This window comes from Artibeus jamaicensis, unplaced genomic scaffold (genome assembly GCF_021234435.1).
Source record: "Artibeus jamaicensis isolate MK-2021 breed Jamaican fruit bat unplaced genomic scaffold, CSHL_Jam_final contig_777, whole genome shotgun sequence".
Taxonomy (NCBI): domain Eukaryota; kingdom Metazoa; phylum Chordata; class Mammalia; order Chiroptera; family Phyllostomidae; genus Artibeus; species Artibeus jamaicensis.
In genome coordinates, this window is record NW_026521966.1 from 801,521 (window position 1) to 823,109 (window position 21,589).

At 39.6% G+C, this 21,589-nt stretch overlaps 2 protein-coding genes across 6 annotated transcripts; one reads left to right on the forward strand and one right to left on the reverse strand.

Annotated features, from left to right (window-relative positions):
• Positions 1 to 4,254: 4,254 nt before the first annotated feature.
• Positions 4,255 to 12,466, reverse strand: DERL2 (derlin 2). 4 transcript variants are annotated; one of them, XM_037144271.2, is made up of 7 exons: positions 12,344 to 12,466; positions 11,647 to 11,709; positions 9,642 to 9,715; positions 8,510 to 8,603; positions 7,317 to 7,512; positions 6,967 to 7,057; positions 4,255 to 4,762 (listed from the first exon to the last, which is right to left on the reverse strand). In XM_037144271.2, the coding sequence occupies exons 1-7, from the start codon at positions 12,434 to 12,436 to the stop codon at positions 4,657 to 4,659; spliced, it is 717 nt and encodes a 238-aa protein (XP_037000166.1). In that variant the 5' UTR covers positions 12,437 to 12,466; the 3' UTR covers positions 4,255 to 4,656. The 4 variants fall into 4 exon arrangements, with proteins under 4 accessions (XP_037000166.1, XP_037000165.1, XP_037000167.1 ...); XM_037144270.2 differs by having other exon boundaries at positions 11,647 to 11,712; XM_037144272.2 differs by lacking the exon at positions 11,647 to 11,709.
• Positions 12,467 to 12,774: 308 nt separating this feature from the next.
• Positions 12,775 to 19,574, forward strand: MIS12 (MIS12 kinetochore complex component). Of its 2 annotated transcripts, none has more exons than XM_037144275.2 (2): positions 12,775 to 12,906; positions 16,616 to 19,574. In XM_037144275.2, exon 2 carries the CDS (start codon positions 16,656 to 16,658, stop codon positions 17,274 to 17,276), a length of 621 nt encoding a protein of 206 aa, XP_037000170.2. In that variant the 5' UTR covers positions 12,775 to 12,906; positions 16,616 to 16,655; the 3' UTR covers positions 17,277 to 19,574. The 2 variants fall into 2 exon arrangements, with proteins under 2 accessions (XP_037000170.2, XP_037000169.2); XM_037144274.2 differs by lacking the exon at positions 12,775 to 12,906 and adding an exon at positions 12,933 to 13,215.
• The last annotated feature ends 2,015 nt before the right edge of the window (positions 19,575 to 21,589 follow it).

Consider the following 21,589-nt stretch of genomic DNA (forward strand, 5'->3'; position numbering starts at 1 on the left):
GTCTTGGTCTGTTCAGCTGATATAACAAAATATGACACACTAGGTGACTTACAAACAATAGAAAATTAATGTTCACGGTTCTGGATTCCAGCCCAAGATCAAGGCGACATGATTGCCTTTGGGCGAGGCACTCTCATGATGTCTGCCTGGAGAACTGTTGCTGTGTCCTCCCATGAAGGAATGGGGTTGGGATCTCTCCAGAGCCTTTTTATAAGGCATTAATCCCATTGATGAGGGTTCTACCTCATGACTTAAGGACTTTCCAAAGGCCCCCACTTCCTAATACCATCACTACGGGAATTAGGATTTCAACATGAATTTGGGGGTAGGGGACAAGTATTCAGACCATAACAATAATTAAATGTTAACTCTGAAATTATAGGCCTTAAGTATGTAAGATGGACTTCAGTCCTTTGTCCCAGCATGCTTTCCAGAGTAAGCTAATGGAGACACATGCTCCAATTATATATCTCCAAATGAGGTAAATAATCAACTGAGTGAAATGATGTCTTGATAGAGAACATTCCCTGTCTGTAGCTGCCATGCAGGCTGGGTATTGCCAGATCTTCCTTTTTTTTTCCCCAAGAAAAGTAAAAAAAAAAAAAAAAAAAAAAAAAGGTTTTCATGTAAAATCTGTTCATTTTAAATGTTAGCTCAAAAAAAACTTTTGAAAAAGATTTTATTTACTTTTAGAGAAGGATGGAAGGGTGGAAGAAAGGAGAGAAACATCAATGTGTGGATGCCTCTCACCTGCCTCCTGCTGGGGACCTGGCCCACAACCCAGGCATGTACCCTGACTGGGAATTGAACCAGCGACCTTTCAGTTTGCAGGTCAGTACTTGACCTGCTGAGCCACACCAACCAGGGTCAAAATTCTTTTTAATGGTGCAGACAAAAATAAACCAATATGTAGGCAACTCAATAACCTCTAGCCCAATAATCCAGCTATTCTGAAGCCTGAAAGAATTGAAAAAAACCTTATATTGGCATCCAGCAGTGTTACACACATTTCCTCCTCTACCCCTCCAACCCCCACGTTGGCAGTTTGAAATCTGCCTCCCTCCAAAATAAGTCTCTTGTGGTTAAATGACTTCCATATGCAGATGGTCACAAGCTAACTACTCAGATATTTGGGCTCTTCTTCCAAAAGGTGAATTATTTTTTTATTGTTGTTCAGTTGGTTGTCCCAACCCCCCACTCCCTCTCTTGCTCTCCCTTGCCCCATCCAACCCCTCAAAAGGTGAATTCTTAAACACATTTCATTCTTAAGTGCTCTGGGATGGTGTGTGGACGTAACTGTCTATTCTCACTATGATCATACTGGCTGGTGGTGGTCACTGCTGTTCCTTGGCTTATCTGACCACCAAACCACTGCCTGTGACCACGTTTGGTTTTATTCTACCCTCCAAGATCATAAGCCTCAGCAACTAGGTAGAAGTTTGCATTCACATATATTAACCCCTCTTTAGTTAAAAATACCAGATAATAGTTTGCTGATCAATAAACAAAGTATTTATTCAGCACATATGTGCCAAGCACTGTGCTAGGCACTGTGGTGGATACAAAAGTTTAAGACATGGTCCCTGCCCTTAAGGAGCTTACATTCTCGTGAGGGAGACAAAACTAATATACATGTACCAGCTAGTAACAGTACAAGACAACATATAATTTGGTGTAAGAGTATGTCATATAGACTTGAAGCTTTATAGGAGTTCAAAGCAGAAAGACAATGATATGGGCCTTAGAGTCAAGATTTCTGAAGGAACCAGGAAAGGGGTCAGGCCTTGAAGGACTGAAGAGACTTAAATTGAGGTCCCTGCTGGGTACAAGTAGGAGTAGGGCTCAGAGGAAGTCAAAAAATATGCAATTGATATGGGGGCTAAGAAGTCACTGTGGATATCTGAGCAGAGAAGTGACTCGATCATAAAAAGTTCCACAACTTTAATGCAAATTGATATAATATGCAAATAGCTCAGGGGACATCCCTACACAACACTAGAAACAATGGCATAGTGTGACTACAACACAGACGGCACTCACCTATCAAGGGAAAACACGGCTGCAACATAAAATACAGGCTATCACAGACAGATGACAATTCTAGGAAGCCTCTTATTCAACATGCCAATAGCTCCAATATTTCCTAATTTCAATAGACCCTAGAAACAGAGCGAAATTTTATTTATTTATCTTAAGGGGAAGGGGGAAGGAAGAGGGAAGAAAATTATTGGGACCCCACCAATCCACTGAGCTACACCAGCCAGGGCTAGAGCGAGGGTTTCATTACCAAAATCTAACACTTGGGCACTCTCTGCTTAGAAATACTACACAAGAGGTATGAAGATATTAGGACATAGGAGAGTGACACAGAAAAAGAACAATGGGAAGAGAGAAACAAATAGAATTTCATAGTGAAAAACAAAACACCAAAACGTATATAAAATGTTATCTCCGAGGGAGATGTAATTTACACGTCCATTTAAAAAAATGAACATATACTGTATTTCTACAGTAACAACAAAACTATGCCTTGGTTAGGTGTGCTTTTCAGTATTACTGGTAGAATCCAGGAATCCCTTAAATTATGTCAGGTAAATTGGTCACAAAATCCCATATACTGAATCTCATTTTTCAGTTGACTTGCATTAATGTAAAAGGGTGTTCTGGAAGAATCGAGACTGAGGTAAGTTGGAGGTGATGAACTTTTTCTTTATGTTCAGGTAAGTGTAGGTAACCTGTTAAGCAACACAGGGCTAGGGATGGTGGTAGTGGGATGGACCAATCTGATAAGAGGTCAGTGACTGACATGACCACTGCCCAGGGCAGAGTGAAGTGGCACAGTGTGGCATCCTGCTGCTAGGAATTCTCATCCCATCAGAGAAATCCAAGTCCCATAACCAACTCTGTTTAGGCCATCAATTCAAAACTGGCTTCTTGTTTTACCCAGCCATCAATATGCACAGACATTCCTTACTTAAATGAACAGTCAGTATATAGATTTTAGGATTAAAATTTTACCACAAAAATTCCATGAATGGGATAACTCAGTTAACTGAGGGAGAACAAATAAAACTAGAGAAACCCACTGCTAGTCCCAAAATGAACAATATTAAAAACCCCTTCTAATTAAATTCAAGCTTTCTTGAACAAAGACAGGACAATTTAAGATCCCATAAGGATTATGCATTCCCAGATTGGCATTAAGGTTTTTAAACCACTCAAGAAAAACAGCAGTCCCATTAACCCATATTCTATAAAATTGCAACAATCATATTAAAAATTACCAACCCACAGCATGTAAAATATTTAAATTCCATTCCTAATGCACAGTCCATTGAAAGATGTTAAAATACTATTCACTTCACAAACACTATGACAATTCCCATTAGGTTTAGTTTAAACCTTCATTTCAGAGGAAAATCTTGTACTCTAGAAAGCTACCACATAAGAGTCTGGAACTACTTAGGAAATAGTCCTGTGCCTACATGCTGTTTATCAAAACTATTTGAAACAATCTCTTTTCTGGGGGTGTCCCTTTTAGTCCTCTGGGTTCCCTGAATTACTTAGGCAGCATGAATGTAAACATGCGGAGACCCAGGGAAGTTACTATTTTGGATAGGCATTTATTGAACCACAGGCATTAAGTTCCTATTTCTGTGGAACCTAATTTCTACCTGGTTGGAAAGGTAAACCAGGTACTTTACTCTGAAAAGCTTCTTGGTTTTTCATGAAGCAAATGGCAAATGTTAATCGGCCAAAGGCCCAGGAGAAACGTATCTCTGCCTGACTGGTACCTGTTCATCCGGCTCCGAAGTCAATATTCTAACTGGTTTCCAGGTCTAAAAATCTCTTTCTGTTGCTCTACAAGAAGGTGGCCATTATCTTTCCCTGGAGTTCTTAATGGAGAAATGAAGACGGAGTAAATCAGACGCCACATGGACTTTCGGCCTGTAGTTGGACTGGCCTGTAGCAGAATTCCTGCTGCTGTAAGAGCCACCCTCCCCCTGCCCCTTGTTTCCTCGTTGTCTGACAACTTGAAGTTTTGTAAAACCCCAATGAGAACAGAACCAAATCTTCCTACTGGAGCTGGCATTCTGAATTAGTAAGATGTATATACAGCCACGTTTCCAATCTTGAAATGAAATCCAGTCGAAAGCTGTGGAGACATGGCAGGAGTGAGCATGGAAGCTGCTCCGAGCTCACACCTGAGCTGGAATATAGTATAATTTAAAAGATCACACACAAAAGCTCTAATTCAGTGAGAGAGAGATGGAATTCAGTTTTATTTTGTCCTCCCTGAAACTTCCATTTACACCATGGCCTCGTCTATCACAGAAGAGGAGGAGGAAAAAGCTCTGCCTTATACCACGTAACTCAAGTACTCGTGTACTTGTTCACTAGAGGTGGCAGGGTGTTTGTTTTTCCAGTTTTTTGGCTCCAAGAGATTACACTTTCAGTACCAGTGCAGTGAGGAACCGCTGGCAAACTGCTTGAAATGTCTTCTGGATTAGTGTACCATTTCATAAAGTGCTTCTGGAGTTAAAATCTGTCAAGCTGTCAAAAGTGTCCACACTTTTGCAACACAAAGGATAGAAGAATCCCAATGGGTGTGTCACTGAGTCCTTCCCAGCTGGGTCCATTATTGGCACTGCCGCTTTACCCGCCGAGGCGCTGGCCCTCACCCCAGGCGAAGCCTCCCGGCCGCTCTTCAGGTAGTGGATTATAATTTGGATCCTCATCTGGTGTATCAAAAATAGCCTTCCTAAAAGACAGGAAACAGATATAACTTAGGTCCACAATCATCTTAGGTCCTAAATACTGCAAGGTCAAAAAGAGCTCTGGGGTTTCCACCAATGGACAAGCATTACATCTGCCTACCAATGAAAAAGTTACATTTTTTTGGTTGAATTTATTGGGGTGACATTGGTTAATAAAACTACATAGATTTTAGGTGTACAATTCTATAACGCATCATCTGTATATTGTGTGTTACCACTCCAAATCAAGTCACCTGATATCATTTATCCCCATTCCCTCTTCTAGCAACCGCAATCCCCTGTAAGTTATATTTTGAAGATATGTATAATTATTTCATATTTACATTAGCTTTTCTCAGTTGTTTTTAATACAAAAAGCAATACATGCTAATTATAGAGAAAAAAGTGGAGAAGGCTCACAGACACCTTTAATGAAGTAATCAAAGTAATAACTATCATTTTGACAAATTTAACAAACTGAAATCCTGTCCTAATAGGCTGCAATTAGAAGAATTCAGTGTCACTTCTCTGATATTCCTGCCAAGGATGCAAACCTGAACCCAAATGTGAGAGAACGTTAGGCAAACCCAAATTGAGAGACATTCCACAAAATGGGCCTATATTCTTCACAAATGTCAATGTCATGAAAGCCAAGGAAAGACTGGGGAGCTGTTCTGAACTAAAGGAGACACAACTAAATGCAACCCCTGCATTCTTTTGCTATAAAGAATATTACTAGGACAATTCCCAAGTGTGGCATTGTGTTTGTTTCACTCCCTGATTTTGACTGTGGAAGAATGTCCTTGTTTATAGAAAATATACATTAAAGGGGGTCATGGGGCATTAGACTGACAATTTACTTTCAAATACCTAAGGGGAAAAAAGTCCTTTGTTCATCATCCTATGGCTATCAAACTAGGGAAGAATAAACACAATACCTCCATGTTTGTGAAGGATGTGGGGAAATGGGACACTTTTACATTACTGGTAGAAGTGTAGACCTGAACATCCATTCTGGACAGTGATTCAGCAATAAACAAAATGGAAATTTCACTTCTAGGAATTTCATCTTTGAAAATAATCATAGATGTGTGCCAAGATTTAGCTACAGGGATATCCACCACTCCAATTATAGAAGGGAAAAGCAAGAACTAATGCCAATGTCCATCAACAAGGGATTAGGCCCTGGCTGGGTAGCTAAATTGGTTAGAGCATTGTCCTAAATATGCCAAGGTTGCAGATTCGATCTCCAGCCAGGGCACATACAAGAAATCAACCAATGAATGCAAAGCTAAATGAAAAAAACAAATCATGTTTCTCTCTCCCTCCCCGCCTTCCCTTCTCTAAAATCAATTAAATTAAAAAAAAGTTTTCATAAACTTACGCTATATTCATACCACATGGTATCGTGTGGCTGTCACAATTTTGTAGGACATATATGATGAAAAAAACTATGATGACACATATTACTTAAAAAGGTAATGACAACGCATTTTTAAAAAGTACACAGACAATAAAAGACCAAAAAACACATACCAAAAAGTTAGTAGGTGGTGGGATTAAGGAAGATTTGACTTTGTTTTGCTTAACTATTCTACAACCAGCATTTTATAATGGAAACTCACATATTATTCCTCAAGTGAACCCTTTTTAATGCAGTATATCCCAAGGACATAAAATTTCAGAGTAGAAAGAGGTCCTATGAAAGCTCCATTCCCAGGAAAAATGATGTGCAGAAAGGAAGGGACTTGGCTGGTCAGTGAACAGCCTACATCTGCTTTCTAGCCCAAAGCTATTTCCTTTCTACTGCTTACCTGTACTACCTGTTTAATTTCACCATTACAAACTTTCCTCTAATCGGCTTTGCCCATTTTGCTACCTCACCTTTCTAAACTCGGCAGCTTTCTTTCTTTTTTCTTTTTGTATTCCCAAAACCTCTGCAGCTTTCATAAAACCAGCGGACTCCTCTCTGGCGCAGGAGGTGCCAGAGGTCATCCTGGAGAACAATGAACAAATCAGCCGCAGCACATCCTGAGCCTGTTAACCTCACTCCTGCCACAACTCTGGCACCGTCTGTTCCTGTCGATACCAGTGCTGCTGAACGGCAGGCAGGTTGCTCAATCTGCAAATATTTACTGACCTGACCGATGATCATGCACCCTATCCCAGTTTATCTGCAAAAAACACACAACCTGGTTTAAATACTCACAAAATAGATGGTGTTTTCAGAATTCGTATTCCACCAGGCTGATTGGGAAATACATCTTCCAAGAAAAAATATATGTGTCCAACTGCAATACCTAAAGTCAACCAGAAATAAAGGAGAGAGGATTAAAATTTTGACTGGTGAATAAACCAACATAAATTTCTAATATTTAGGAAGAAATATCAATATAATTAGTAAGAATTAAAAAGCTAATATTGTAGTCTTTGAGCATACAACTATGAAATAATTCCATAGTAGCTATTATGTGAAGGCCAAACAGAATAAACATGAAAAATAGCGACAAAGTAAGTTTGCAAGTAAAATAATAGAAAAAGTAGTGATAAGACTCTTACCCAAGAGGTCCACAATGATTGAGTTCCCCAATAACAAGGAAAAGCCCATGAGCACCCAGGGTAGAAAGGGGGCCTGGAAATTGAGAAGGCCGAAGAAGTTCATGCGGACATATGGGTTCCTTCGGCTCCACACGTAGACAAGCATTATTGTAAAGGCCTGGCCCAAGAAAACTAAACTCACAAACAAACCAAAAATCTAGCAGATGGCATTAAGGAAAATATCAACATTAGAAGTGTTAACAGGGGAGACTGGGTAAGAGAACTAGGAATTGTGCTACAAGAAAAGTTCAAATTAGGAAAACTGAGCATTAGTTATATCTTTTTCTAAAAGAGTTTATTTATTTTTAGAGAGAGGGAAAGAAAGGAGAGGAAGACACAGATGTGAGAAACAGTGATCGGTTGCTTCTTGCATATGACCTCACTGGGAACCAAACCCACAACCCAGGCATGTGCCTTCACTGGGAATCAAACTGGCGACCTTAGCTTTGGAGAACAATGCCCAACCGAGTCACCATTGGTCAGAGCAGTTACTTACATCTTTAGAAGAAAAAATCCTGAAAAAAATTTCCCAGAGCAATCAGGCAAAAACCTGCTTAGGCCAACTCATCTGGACTTCAAACTGTTATTCTCCAGTCATGAAGTTCTTGCCTTTTTGGAAAATGTGTTAATTATTTGGTCAATAATTGCATTAAAGGTCTCTTGCTATTAGCACCTTGACAAAGGTGAATAAAGCCAGCTGGAGCAAAACCATCTTCTCAGACAGGACAACATTCAAGATTGTTAAATGGTTGACAATTTAAAAAAAAATGTATCACTTTTGGTAGTAACCAAATAGACATCTTACCAACTTAATTTTTTAAAAGTGAAGTACACCCATGAGCAGTAATATATCTCAGATACATAACAGTAACCCATCTGGGTTAAAAGTTCCTCTGACTTGCTCACAGTAGAAAAGCATCTTGTAAACAACAACAACAAAAAAAAAGAAGGAAAAAGAAAAGCTTTTTGTCTAACCTCTAGGCTTGGAAAGTTGCCCATAAAGTGTGGTATGAAATAAATAGTAGTACACTGAGGCTAAAATCTGGAGGTCTGTTTGTTCAGGGTACCCAGAAAATTGTGGGAGACAGATGAAAAACTTTAGGGAGAGAGGGTGTTAGCATTTTCCTGTGTTTGTTCTATTTCTTTAAGGATACAGTCATTAAGAATCCACCAAAAAGAAACATAAATACAAAGTCTGCCGTCCGACCTCGGAAAGAGCCTTCTTCTAGCATTCGACAGTAACGATATCTTAGGATCCAAGTTAAGAAAATGTTTAGCACACAAATATGAAGAAAGTAAAACTTAACATCATGTAGGTACACTTGGACTCCATTTATTTCTAAGTCAAGCCTTTTTTCTGGATACACATGCTTCCAGTCACCTATTAAACCTTTTAAAATTTGTATCATCTTTTCCATGTTCAGCCACACAATCTGCATTACTCTTTTTCACAACCTAACTTAGAAGAAATCCCTAAATTCTTGGGGGAAGAAATCCCTCAAGAAGCCTTGTGTGAAAATCTAGTTCTTCAGGCAGGTTGATTAGGCATTTCTATCCCTCAGTCAATGAAATTGCATCACGATAAAAAAAACTTTAATTATCAGAAATTTACCAGAATAATATAGTATTTAGGAGACACAGGAATCCATCCTAGGGCAGGAATCCTGTCACCCCTGCATGGTTCTCTGTCTGCTGCAGATAAAGTGAGTTGTAACTGCCCTTTCCAGAGGGTCAGAGGAGAAAGCTCAGTAGCCCCAACTACCATGTGACCAGAGCACGACTCTTCCTGTCTTTCAATAAACTGGAACATGGCAAGCCTGGAAGACATTATGGCACTGTATTTTCAGCCAGTAGAACAAGTAACTAAGATACAGGATCTCAAATTTCCATTCCTTATGAACGCACTCTCAGACCTCTATCAAAACTCTGTTAACTATCAAAACAAACAGAAAAACCAAAAAACTATGTTAATTATCACGGTATCTGCTGATGTTATAACTATGAATCAGTTAAATCATTCAACTCACTTGATCAGGTTTGCAAGTGACTTATGGGGTGAAATATAATCATTTTATGGTTACGTACCTGCCCTCTGAACCAACAGTGACTTACAAACACCATCAAAACAACACTATCTGACCAACTACTCTGTGTCCCACTGACCCAGTACCTAGAAGTTACAGCTAAGACGGTAACAAAAATGACAGGATTAATAGTTTCAACTCAATATTGTATTTCCTAAGTAAACCTAAAGTTTTTACGCTAACCCCACTTAGTAAAGGATACAGAAAAATCATGTTAAATAAAAAATTGAATCCAACTGGTCCGAAAAATAAGAAATTGGTGATTAGCCTCCATATCTGTTGAAAGAAAAAAAAAATCAAGAGCTAGATTAAAATATACTAGGAACATTTCCATATTAAAATGAAAGATATCCTCTGACTACAATGGTTGGGACTCCATGGATATGTCACACTGTCCATGGATATCTGAACTAAAGAGTGGAGCACAGAATTTGACGCTGGATTTTTGTGCTGCTTCTTGTTGAAAATCTGAATGATGACACTCAGCCCCTGAAATTTTAAGGACAATAGGACAGAAAACTTAAAATTGTGATTGTATTTAACATGGTCAGCCAAATCATGGAAAAAGTTTGATGAAAAGACAAGGTTAATTTGCATAATAAAAAACACTGCTTTCACTTTGTAGTACTGCAATCTAATGATCAGTCTTGAGAAATCAGAAAAAACCCCAGGGATCTAATATAAATTGCTAAAAAAAAAAAAAAAAAAGTCTCTATATTAGGCAGTCCAAAACATCCAGAGTGAAGAGTAATTATAAAGCAAATGCTCAAGTTCCAGTCTGAATAGACAAATGCCTATAAGACCTAACACTCTAATAATTAAATTCTATAGTTGATAGATACAAGGACACTTATTTTTTCTTGTTGGGAACCCTGACATACTCTTCCCTACCCAACCCACTGACACACAATAAAAACAACTTCTCACAATGGTAGAGCATTTAACATTTTAAAGTGTTTTAACAGATTCTATTATCTCAGGTAATCTTAATCCTGTTACTGCCACCCCCAATGCACAAATAAGAAAACTAAGAGTCTTAAATACTCTCAAAATGACTTGCCCAAAGGGCAAATTGTAAAGGAGACTGAAGTCAAGACCTGGAACTCCTAACTCCTAATGCAGATACATAGTATCAAGGGTTTTAACCCCAGGCAAAATCAAACCAAGCCAAGTACTAACTAGGAAGCAATGCTTGGATGGAGCTATACAGCCCCCAGCAAAGGCCATGTTACTATCAAAGGAAGAAGACAGTGACAAGAATCCACAGGACTGCTTTATGCATCATTAAATTCTTAAGAATTCATATTTATTAAAATTGAAATAATTCAGTTATATATACTAACTACATAAAGGATTTTAGAGTCCTCATCCTAGTGAAGAGGCAAGCATAAAATAAGTCCAAATATGAGATGAGAGGTGCTCTAAAAGAAGCATTTATAGATACCCTAGGGACACCAAGGAGAATGAGTCTGAGGTTACACAAAAGCAGTGTCTTCATAAGCAAGCTGGAGATCAAATGAGTATAATGTGAATGAAACACATTTGAAACAGGGAATAGAATGTGTAGAGGCAGAATTACTAGTTTTTGGGTCTCTCCAACTATAGCCTATAAAAACATCCTGGAGCAGAAAAATACATCTCAAAGCTGTAATAGATTTGAGGTGCTCCTCTTGGGACCAGGCCTGTGCCTTCCTTCTTCCTCTCAGGAAGTCACCTTTGTCTTTCTCCTAAGCTCCGAGGGCTCTTCCTTTGCCTCTGTAACTTGTTTCCTAAGCCCACACAGCACAGCTGGCTCACCTGTACTACCTCTGTAACTTTCTAAAGGCTGGGCAGTCTCCTGTCAAACACAATATTAACTTTAACTAGTGATTCCTAAATATAGGAAATGGACACATCAAATCAAAACCATTCAGGGAACTTAAATACACACACACACACACACACACACACACACAGATTCTTACTTCGTACCCTTTGTGATCCTGATTTGGTACATGATAAGGAACTTGAGAATCTCTTAAACATTCCCTAGGTGATTCTGAAGCCCAATTAGGCTGCAGAATCACTGCTTTATACATCTCACTATAAGACTTACAGTCAAATATTCCCACTGAATTCTTTTTTGAGGGAGTATGTGGCAGGATTTACTACTAAAAAGAAAAACAAGTTAAAAACTGGAACAATCATGGTTGTGATGGACCACTTACTTGGAAGTGTTTAAAGATTAACTCAGGATTGAAGTACAGCTGAAAAGGTGTAATCAATTCCAACTGCTGAAATAGAAAAAGAGCTCCTTAAAGCAAATCCCTCTTAAGATATAGGGCAAGTAAAGAGCAGCTGCTATGAATCTGCCCATCACATGGGCACCATCTGAAACAGTTGGGTGAAGCAATACAACACCCTCAAAAGAACGGAGATTCAAGAGCCTGCCACCGTCAGGGCAGGATGCTTCCAAACAACCCCTATAGCCACACTCCTTATTTCAAGACTCTTCCCTCTCACCAACTTCCAGATTTCTGTCCTCGATATCTAACTTTCTTCATAAGCGGACTTCCCCACCACCCTATCCCACTAGTCACCGAGGTACCAGTTGGACATTGCCAGAGTTCTCAGGCACGTTTTCTGGATGTGCGGCTCCCGCTGCCTTGACTTGCTACAGGTGTGGCCTTCATCTTTCCGAAACTGACCTGCAGTCCTGAACCTCCACCCCTTCTGCAGTAGCACTCGCTTACCGAGTTCCTTATCGGGTGTCAAAGCAATTACGAATCCCGAAGCGAGCCTTGTCCGCCTCCACCCACCCCTGAGACTAGCCCATCTGGGGTTCCCTGAGGCCCAAACCCCAGTTTCCTGAGAACCGATCACATCCAGGCCGGATAATGAGAAGGTGGCGCTGCAGCTGCTCACCACTGCGGCGGTGGTGAGTACGCAGGCGGTGGTATAGGCGCGGCTAACCGGTGGGATCTGCAGGTACTCTAGTCTGAGGCTCTGGTACGCCATCTTCCCCTCCGCCACCTGCCCTCCACCCCACTTCCCCTTCCGCCAGTCGAGCAAGCAGCGAGGCGGGATCAAAGAGGCCTCCCATTGCCCTGCCCACTATTGTCCAATCGGTGCCGCGCCACCTGCCAACCACCAATCGTAAGAGGCCTAAAAAAAAGCCATTCACCAATCATGAGTTGCGTCTCCGCGGAGCAGCAGCTTTGTTCCCTCACCCACTCACATCACAAAGAAGAGAGTTGGTACAGATTCTTTTCGCCAATCCGCGAGGGCCACAGCTAGCTCGCGCGCCGTCCAGTCGGCCAATCAGAAGCGGGAAGGCGTCCCGCCTTTGCTGTCATTCGCTGATGCTAGCGTCGGCCGTAATTTTGGGGAGCGACCAGCGCCGCCGATATCCGGCAGCCAGAAGCGGTTTAAAGGAGGTGGCGGGAAGCCACTGTTTGATCGAACTTGTCCCGTTCACGGTCGCTTCGGTAAGTGCTGCGGGGCTGCAATTTCTCAGAGGCAGAGAGAGAAGCAGTGGAACTGGGTTAGGCATCATCGTCCGGCGCTGGAGCATCTTCGCTGGCGGGGCCTGCGACCTGAAGGTCCCGGCATGCAGCGGGGTTGCGGGGGCTGTCGGGAGCCAGTTCTCCGGCCGGAAGCAGGTCCTGTCTGGCGCTTTCTGTTGCTCTGTCAACTCAAATCCTTGAGGTATCCTGGACATTTCCAGTGTTTATTCTGCAAATATTGATTAAGCCGTCTTCGCACTGCCCGTAGGAACTCGAGAGCTAGCAGAAAAGGTGAGACGGGCTCGTGGTAATATCCTGAGGTAGAACTCGGGTCAGTGCCCGAAGAAAGGCCCTGATGGGGTTCAGAGGAGGGGTGCGTCACCAAGGAAGTGTATTTAAACTAACCCTTGAAGAATATTTGGCCACGGTATCTTTCCTTGAGGGAAAGACATCACAGGAAAAGAAAATAGTTTGGGGGGCCCTGGCTGGCCTAGCTCAGTGGGTTGAGCGCGGGCCTGCGAACCAGAATATCGCGGTTCGATTCCCAGTCAGGGGACATGCCTGGGTTGCAGGCCGGTTCCCAGCAGGGGACGCATGAGAGGCAACCACACATTGATATTTCTCTCCCACTCTTTCTCCCTCCCTTCCCCTCTATCGAAAAATAAATAAATAAAATTAAAAAAAAAAGAAAATAGTTTGGTTTGGTTGGAACAAAGAGTAGTTAGAACTTGTCAGACAATAAGGAAGCGCTAAAGGTTTTTGGAATGGAGAGTGACAATTTAATCTGGTAATATATAAGAAAGGGACCAAGTAAAAGGGTGGAGAGAGTGGTATTTAAAAAGGATGTGAATGGGTAATTCCCAGGAGAAATCTGAAAAGCTAGCATGTATGAAGTGAGTGGTAGCCGGTTTTACTGGTAGTAACAGAAATGTACTTAAAAATATTTTTGCCTGCTCCCCAAATATCACCACCACAACCTGTTGATAAAACAATGCAGTATTTACTGCTTAGCTCTGGTAAGAGAGAAGAGTGGACCTTGAAAGAGCTTTGGTGTGAGTCATACGAAAGAAAGGCATGATTGGAATTTTTTGAGAATTCCAAGTTTGGTTTATGGTGGATTTTCAATTTGGAAGCTTGATTAGTATTGGGTAGGGGTCTAGAAATAACAGTCCAGGATTGGTAGAAACAGCTGAGGCAAGGGCTTCAGAGAATTTTAGGGTACAAATTGTCGATGCTTCTCATTGAAGATGCTTCCCATCTTTGGTGCAATTCAAGCCATTAGAACAGTGAAAATATACTGGTCTCTCAGAATAGTAATGTTATGCTAATGTAAAGAGTAAGTTTTTATCAGAGTGGGGGAACGTAGGTAGTTTCAGTCCTCATTATCCAACCTGTGTGGGACTAGATGGTTTTGTTTTTCAAAAAACGACATTGTGAAACAATTTTATATCTACCAGATTGGTAAAACTATAATGTTAGATAAGTGTTGGCGAAGATATGAGAAATTCTCATATACTGCAAATGGCAGTGTAAACCTGTGTAGGATCCCCCCTCCCACAGTGTTCTGGAGAATATTTTGGCAATATTTAGTGAAATTATAAGTGAATTCCATGGCTAGCAATTACTTGCCTTTGTAAATACCCTGCAAGTCCCTAAGGAAACAACATAGGGGGGTGTTTATTACAGCATCATTTCTGGTAGTAAGGTGCTGAAGCAAACTAGGTGTCCCAAGAAGAATGGACATTAAGTGTGGTATATGCATGTGATAATATTGTTGGAATACTTCAGTCAGAACCAATGAAGTAAACTTGTATAATAACATGAAGAGATTGCAAATGTAAAGAAAAATGTAAACATACATATACAGAACTGTATTTCTCAAGAATATAAATCTAAAAACTAAAGTTAAAGATGAATCAAAAAGCATACATCAAAAACATTACCCTGGCCGGGTACTCAGTTTGGTGTTATCCCATTATACCAAGGTTGCAGGTTTGATCCCCACTTAGGGCACATATAAGAATCATCCAGTGAATGCAAAAATAAGTGGAACAACAAGTAAATCTATTTTTCCCTCTCTCTCAAATAACTTAAAAAAAAAGACATTCGAGTAGGTTCCTGTGGGAGATGAAAGGTGGAAGAATAAAAAAGTAAGAGGACTTAGCATGAACTAAAAATAGAGTGCCATGAAATAGGAAGTATTATCAGCTCAATTATGCACATGTGAGGTTCTTAAGGACAGAGTGGTTAATAAGGGTTGGATGATGAAGTTCCTTGTAAGCAATGTTGAAAGAGTTTGATCTTGATCCTGAAGGCATAGGGCAGTGCTAAGGAAATAAAAATCCTGCCAACCCAGAGAATCCTTTCCACAGACATAGAGAAGAAAGTTGTTTCATTACCGAATAGTCTTATCCAGATTATAACATAGTGTAGATAATTTGAGTGAGGGTGAAATTTCTTTGTCTGTAATCTATGTAGCCAAGCAATTACAGCCATTCCATTTTTAGCCATTACATAATTTCTCAAGATTACCTGCATCTTGTCTTCCCATGAGATTTGATCATACCATTTGCTTCAAATTCTTTCATAAAATTCATCCTAAAATCACCTGGTATTTGAGGTAGCCATTTATTTTAGCTAATTGCCTTTATCTGAAGGAATAGTGAGACTCTATTCTATAGCAAGTATATGATTATAGCTCAGAAAAGGTACATAGGTTAAATTCCTACAGTGACAAGGAGATATTTTCCTAGGTATTTACATTCTAAAGTAATGACTTATATACCCTTGAAAAAACATGTTGGGATTGTAGAGCTCATAAGAGGCTTCCAACTGGGATTTTCCCCCCTATGGCTAGATTGGAAGGACAAGGAGTTGAAGACATTGCCCAGGGAGTGTTTGAAGTGACGGATGGTGAATCTTAAAATGGATAGGGAAGAAGTGAAATGGGATAGACTGAATACAAGGAAGAGAGGATCAGAGTGCTAAAAGTCTTGATGGTTAAGGTATAGTATAAGTGCGTGATTAAGGTATAATATGAGTTGGAAGAATAACATAGGAAGTTGTGGACAAAAAAAGTAGGGCAGCAGTGCCCTGGCTGGTGTGGCTCAGTGGATTGAATGCTGGCCTGAGAACTGAAAGATCACCTATTCAATTCCCAGTCATGGCACATGCCTGGGTTGTGGGCCAGGCCCCTAGTTGGGGGCATGTGAGAGGCAATCGATTGATGTATCTCTTGCACATAATGTTTCTCTCCCTCTCTTTCTCCCTCCCTTCCCCTCTCTTTAAAAATAAGTAAATAAAATCTTTAAAAAATAGTGCAGTTGGGGAGAGAAGTTACAAATATCAAAAGGCAGGTGGCTGAAAGAGTGAAGCCATTGAAACTAATGAAACCAAGTCTCTAGGGCAGTGATTAGATTATGTCTAAATCTGAACATTGTCTGGGGTGATGAACAGACTTCAGAATACTGAGCCACAGGCCAGAATCCTCAAAAATGAGAGGTAAGGGAAATGAGGGAGTAAGGGAGGTGATAGGCTGATGGAAAGAACCTCAGAGACTGCATCTTACTTTGAGTGAGTGAGGCTGGAATTGGCATGGGTATCAAGAAACAAAAGCTTTTCTATCTGTAATGGGATTTGTTACTTTTCTCAGATGATTTTTTTATCATGTTTTTTTTTTTTATGTTTACAGATTTTTCACAATTAAATTTAACATACCAGAATAAGCCAAGATGTCTGTTGATCCAATGACCTATGAAGCCCAGTTCTTTGGCTTTACACCACAAACTTGCATGCTCAGGATCTACATTGCATTTCAAGACTACCTATTTGAAGTGATGCAGGCTGTTGAACAGGTTATTCTGAAGAAGCTGGATGGCATCCCAAACTGTGAGATTACCCCAGTCCAGATTCGTAAATGCACAGAGAAATTTCTCTGCTTCATGAAAGGACGTTTTGATAACCTTTTTGTGAAAATGGAGCAGCTGTTTTTACAGTGGATTTTGCGTATTCCCCCAAACATCTTGCTTCCAGAAGATAAATCTCAGGAGAGTCATTCTTATAGTGAAGAAGAATTCCAGCTTCTCCAAAAAGAAATCGAACAGTTGCAGGAGAAGTATAAAACTGAATTATGCACTAAGCAGGCCCTTCTTGCAGAATTAGAAGAGCAAAAACTTGTTCAGGCCAAACTTAGACAGACATTGACTTTGTTTGATGAGCTTCAAAATGTTGGTAGAAATCATGGGACTAGTGATTTTAGGGACAGCTTTGTGTTCCTGGTCCAGAACTCCAGAAAACTCCAGAGTATTAGAGACAATGTGGAAAAGGAAAGCAAAAGACTGAAAATATCTTAATTTCTAAATAGTAAAAAGAGCCAGTCAAATGTAGAATGAGTAAGGGATTTATATCAACTATTCTTATTTTACTGTACTGTATATTTTGTTGGATTCTGTTTGTTTACTCTTCCTTGTATTCCACATTTTCCTCTCTTTTGGTCCCCTCTCCTGACCTATCTACGAACAAATCTTTGAAGCATTTATTTCTTACAGTCCTCTAATAGGTAGGAAGGGATTCTTGATCTATTAAAAATTCATTTGGGGGTGTGATGAAGAAATAAAGCTTTCCATGGCCAAAGATATTTGTAAAAGTTGTACCTTGGTCATGAGTCCTTTTTAACCTTGCTTTTAACCTTGCTCCTTTTTACTTATTATTTAGATGAGTCCAAGTGATAAAAAGGTTGAGTGAGTGGCTCCTTTACTAGTCAGCTACTACATTGTGGGACAGCCAACATAGAATGTTTACTTTTGCCCTATAATTTTTCTTACGTGAGAAGGTTGATAACTAGTTGAAAGAAGTAAGTAGCGGAGAAAACAACCACAATCTTCAGTAAAGAAGAAAGTTGTTTTCAACAAATAAATCCTTTCCATGACCAAGGCCTTGATGATGTTAAACAATTTACTATATTGGAGCCCAGCAGCGGAAGATCTTGGACAAAAAAGAAGCAGATCTCACTGGAATAGAAAAGGAACCCTGGAACATACCCAATAGCAAAGTTTATGTTAACTGACTGTTAGGTATTTATGCCATTTTTTCATATTCCAGATAGTTTTGGAATTTTCCTTGTACCTAATATTTAATTAACTTATGTATTCTCACTGATAAGCATTTAATATTTTGTACCTTCAGTGGGAATTTTTAGCTATGTCTTTTGCTTAAATTCCATGGAGTCTGATATTTCCTTTTGTAATTAATTCATTTAACATGTTAGGTCACCCAAGGAAAGAGACAATTTGGCCATACTCTAAAGGCATTGCTTGCCCTCCATGTCTTCCTAAACAATAGGATTTGGAGTTTTTCCTTTATGTAGAAGAGTAATCTAGGGTATTAATATTTGCGATTAAATAGTCATAGATTTAGGAAGTCTGTGTTTACCTTGATGTATTTATTATCAAAGTTCTTTTTCTAATCCTGCACATGAAATATATATGTTTTTAAAGGTTTTGGTTTTTTATTTTTCTGCTGTCTGTAATGTCATGGCATGTTTTTTTTTTTTTTTTAAAGATTTTATTTATTTTTAGACAGAGAGGAAGAAAGGAAGAGAGAGGGAGAGAAACCTCAATGTGTGGTTGCCTCCTGCGCACCCCACACTGGGGACCCCGCCCAGAATCCAGGCATGTGCCCTGCTCTGGGAATCGAACCGGCAACCCCCTGGCTCTCAGGCCAGTGCTCAGTCCACTGAGTCACCCCAGCCAGGGCGTCATGGCATGTTTTTTTCAATATTTTTATCCAAATGAAATTAAATTTTTTTCATTTTTTCCTTTTACATCTGTAGGTTATTTAAAATCCCCTAGTATAGAGGTTTAAATGGTGATTTCCCAGAAGGTTTGTCCATGTATGTTATGATTCCTGGAAACTATGACTGTTCCTTATTTGGAAAAACGATGTTTTCGGGTTTAATTAAGTTAAGAATCTGGAGATGAGATCAGTCTGAATTATGTGGGGAGGGGGGTGGCAAAATCCATTGTTAAGTGTTTTTTATAAGAGAAAGGCAGAGAGATTTGAGATGGAGGAGGAGGCATTGTGACCACAGAGGCAGATTGAAGTGATGCAGCCAGAAGTTCAGGAATGGCAACAGCCACCATAAGCTGGAAGAGGCAAAGGGCAGATTCTCTCCTAGCACCTGCAGCAGGACCCCAGAATAAGGGCCCTAGACACCCTTATTTTGAATTTCTGGCCTGCAGAACTAAGGATACATTTCTGTTGTTTTAAGTCACTAAGTTCGTTATGATAGCAACAAAAAACTAATGTACTTAGTAAAATTAGAACATTAAGATATTAAAAAGGATGTAAGCTGTTATTAAGGAAATGACAGCTGAGGCCTGATTGGCCCCATTATATATGCAATAATATGGCTTGTCTGAATACAGTTAAAATATGAAGAAGACTTGGATAGAAGGGTGAAGTCCTCAGTGATTAGAACTCAGGAGTCCATTTCATGTTTAGTAAATGCTTAATAATTGTTGGATATTAATATCATTTGTCATAGTAATATCTCTAGGAACAAGTTAGTCTGCTTGGCCTCATTGTCCTCTAATAGTTAAATTCCTCTCTCAGAAATTCAGAAATCAGAATAATAAACACTTGGTTACCTACTCTGCTCCATTGCTTTATTTTCCATCTAGCATCAATTTCACCCAGTTTCCTGCTTCTCACTACATTAGATCATATGATTTTGTAATAGCAAATCTGCTCCCAAGCTTTCCCTTGCATTTATCTGTTTACTTTCCCATAAAACATCATGCGTGTTCCCCAATGTGTACCCTCAAACAGACTTCTCATCCTATGGCTGCAGTGGCGGCCATTTTGGGAGATTGTTTGGCATTAATAAAAAGTGGCCAGTACTACCAACCTTACAAAAGTAGGAAAAATTGTAAGGACATACTATGTAACAGGTTCTGCATTCAGTTATGATGGGGACTTTCCCTATTACACAAAGCAGTTTTTAGGCACCACCTGGGTGTCCTAGAATTCCACTCAATTTGATATCTGCTCAGAGATAGCATCAGATTCCTATCTGATGGGCTGTGAATCAGGTTAAGGGCTCAGCCCCACAAAGACTACCCTTCAAATTTCAGTCACAAGCCCAGGTGCTTCTGACTCATGGGCTGTGAATCAGAGATTCCATTGAACCCCTCCTTGGATTTAACTAATTTACTAGAGTTGCTCACAGAAGTCAAGGAAACTTTACTCCCTGGATTACCAGTTTATTGCAAAGGGTATATAAGTGAAGAGAGCCACAGGACAAGGTCCCCAAAACAGGATCTTTTATCCCCATGGAGTTCAGGCATGGTGGATGTGTTCAGGTTACCCAATCTGGAAGCTTTCTAAGCTGTCTTTCTAGGTTTTTATGGAGACTTCATTTCATAAATCATTGACCACTGGTGATTGAAGTTCGACCTCTATCTAATACCATGTATAAAAGTAAACTCAAAATGAATCAAAGACCTATGTATAAGCTAAAATTATAAAATTCCAAGAAGAAAACATAGGCATAAATCCTTATAATCTTGAATAAGGCAATAATTTTTTTAGAGGTGACATCAAAAGCAAGAAATGAAAGGAAAAAGAAATGTGTGTGTATGTACGTACATATATACTTATATATATAACAATCAAAATGTAAAACTTTTGTACTTCAGCCACCATCATGAAAGTTAAAAGACAACCAATGTCACTCCAATAGATTGAACAAAAAAAAGTTAAAACATTCCTCATGGTGAGGAAAAACATCCCTGTGAGTTTTATTACATTTACTGACACAATTTATCTAATCCCCCAAAACTCTTGGGGACAAATCATGTGTTTTCAGACAATGAAGTCTCATTTATTTTCATTAAAAAAAAAAAAGCCCTGGCTGGTGTGGCTCAGTGGACTGAATGCCAGCCTGCAAACCAAAAGTTTGCTGGTTTGATTCCTAGTCGGCACATTCCTGGGTAACAGGCCAGGTCCCTAGTTGGGGGCCTGGGAGTGGTAACCAATCAATGTATCTCTGATACATCAAAGTTTATATCCCTCTCTCTCTAAAAATAAATAAAATCTTTAAAAGAAAGAGTGAAAATCAACAATAGGAAAAAGTGTTTACAAATACCTAATAATGGACTTGTACTTAAGATATTTAAAGAACTCAGAATTCAAGAAAAGCAACCCTTCTTTCATAGTTCTAAGTAACATAATTCCTCCTCTTTTAGTAGCATGTTTGCTTTATAAAGGTAAATGAAAAACAGAAGTCTGAATATATTTCCTGTTCTGTCGAAAGAAAAATATTGGTGTACTTAAAGACAAGCGATTGAAAGCTAATACTTTCTCACAGGCCATTTTAATCATGATTGTAGTGGAGCACTTAAAGATGTATGTAATGGAGCCCTGGCTGTGTAGTCCAGTTGGTTAGAGCATCGACTTGAACTACCAAGGTTGTAGGTTTGATCCCCTGTCAGGAGACATACAAAAGCATCAAATGACTAAATAAATGGAACAACAAATTGATGTCTCTCTTTTTCTCTGCACCCCCCCATCTCTCTCAAGTAAATAAAAGGTTTTAAATGCATGTAATGGAATTTAAATAGATTAAAAATTACTTCAGTAATGGCATTTAATTGGTTACTTTGTA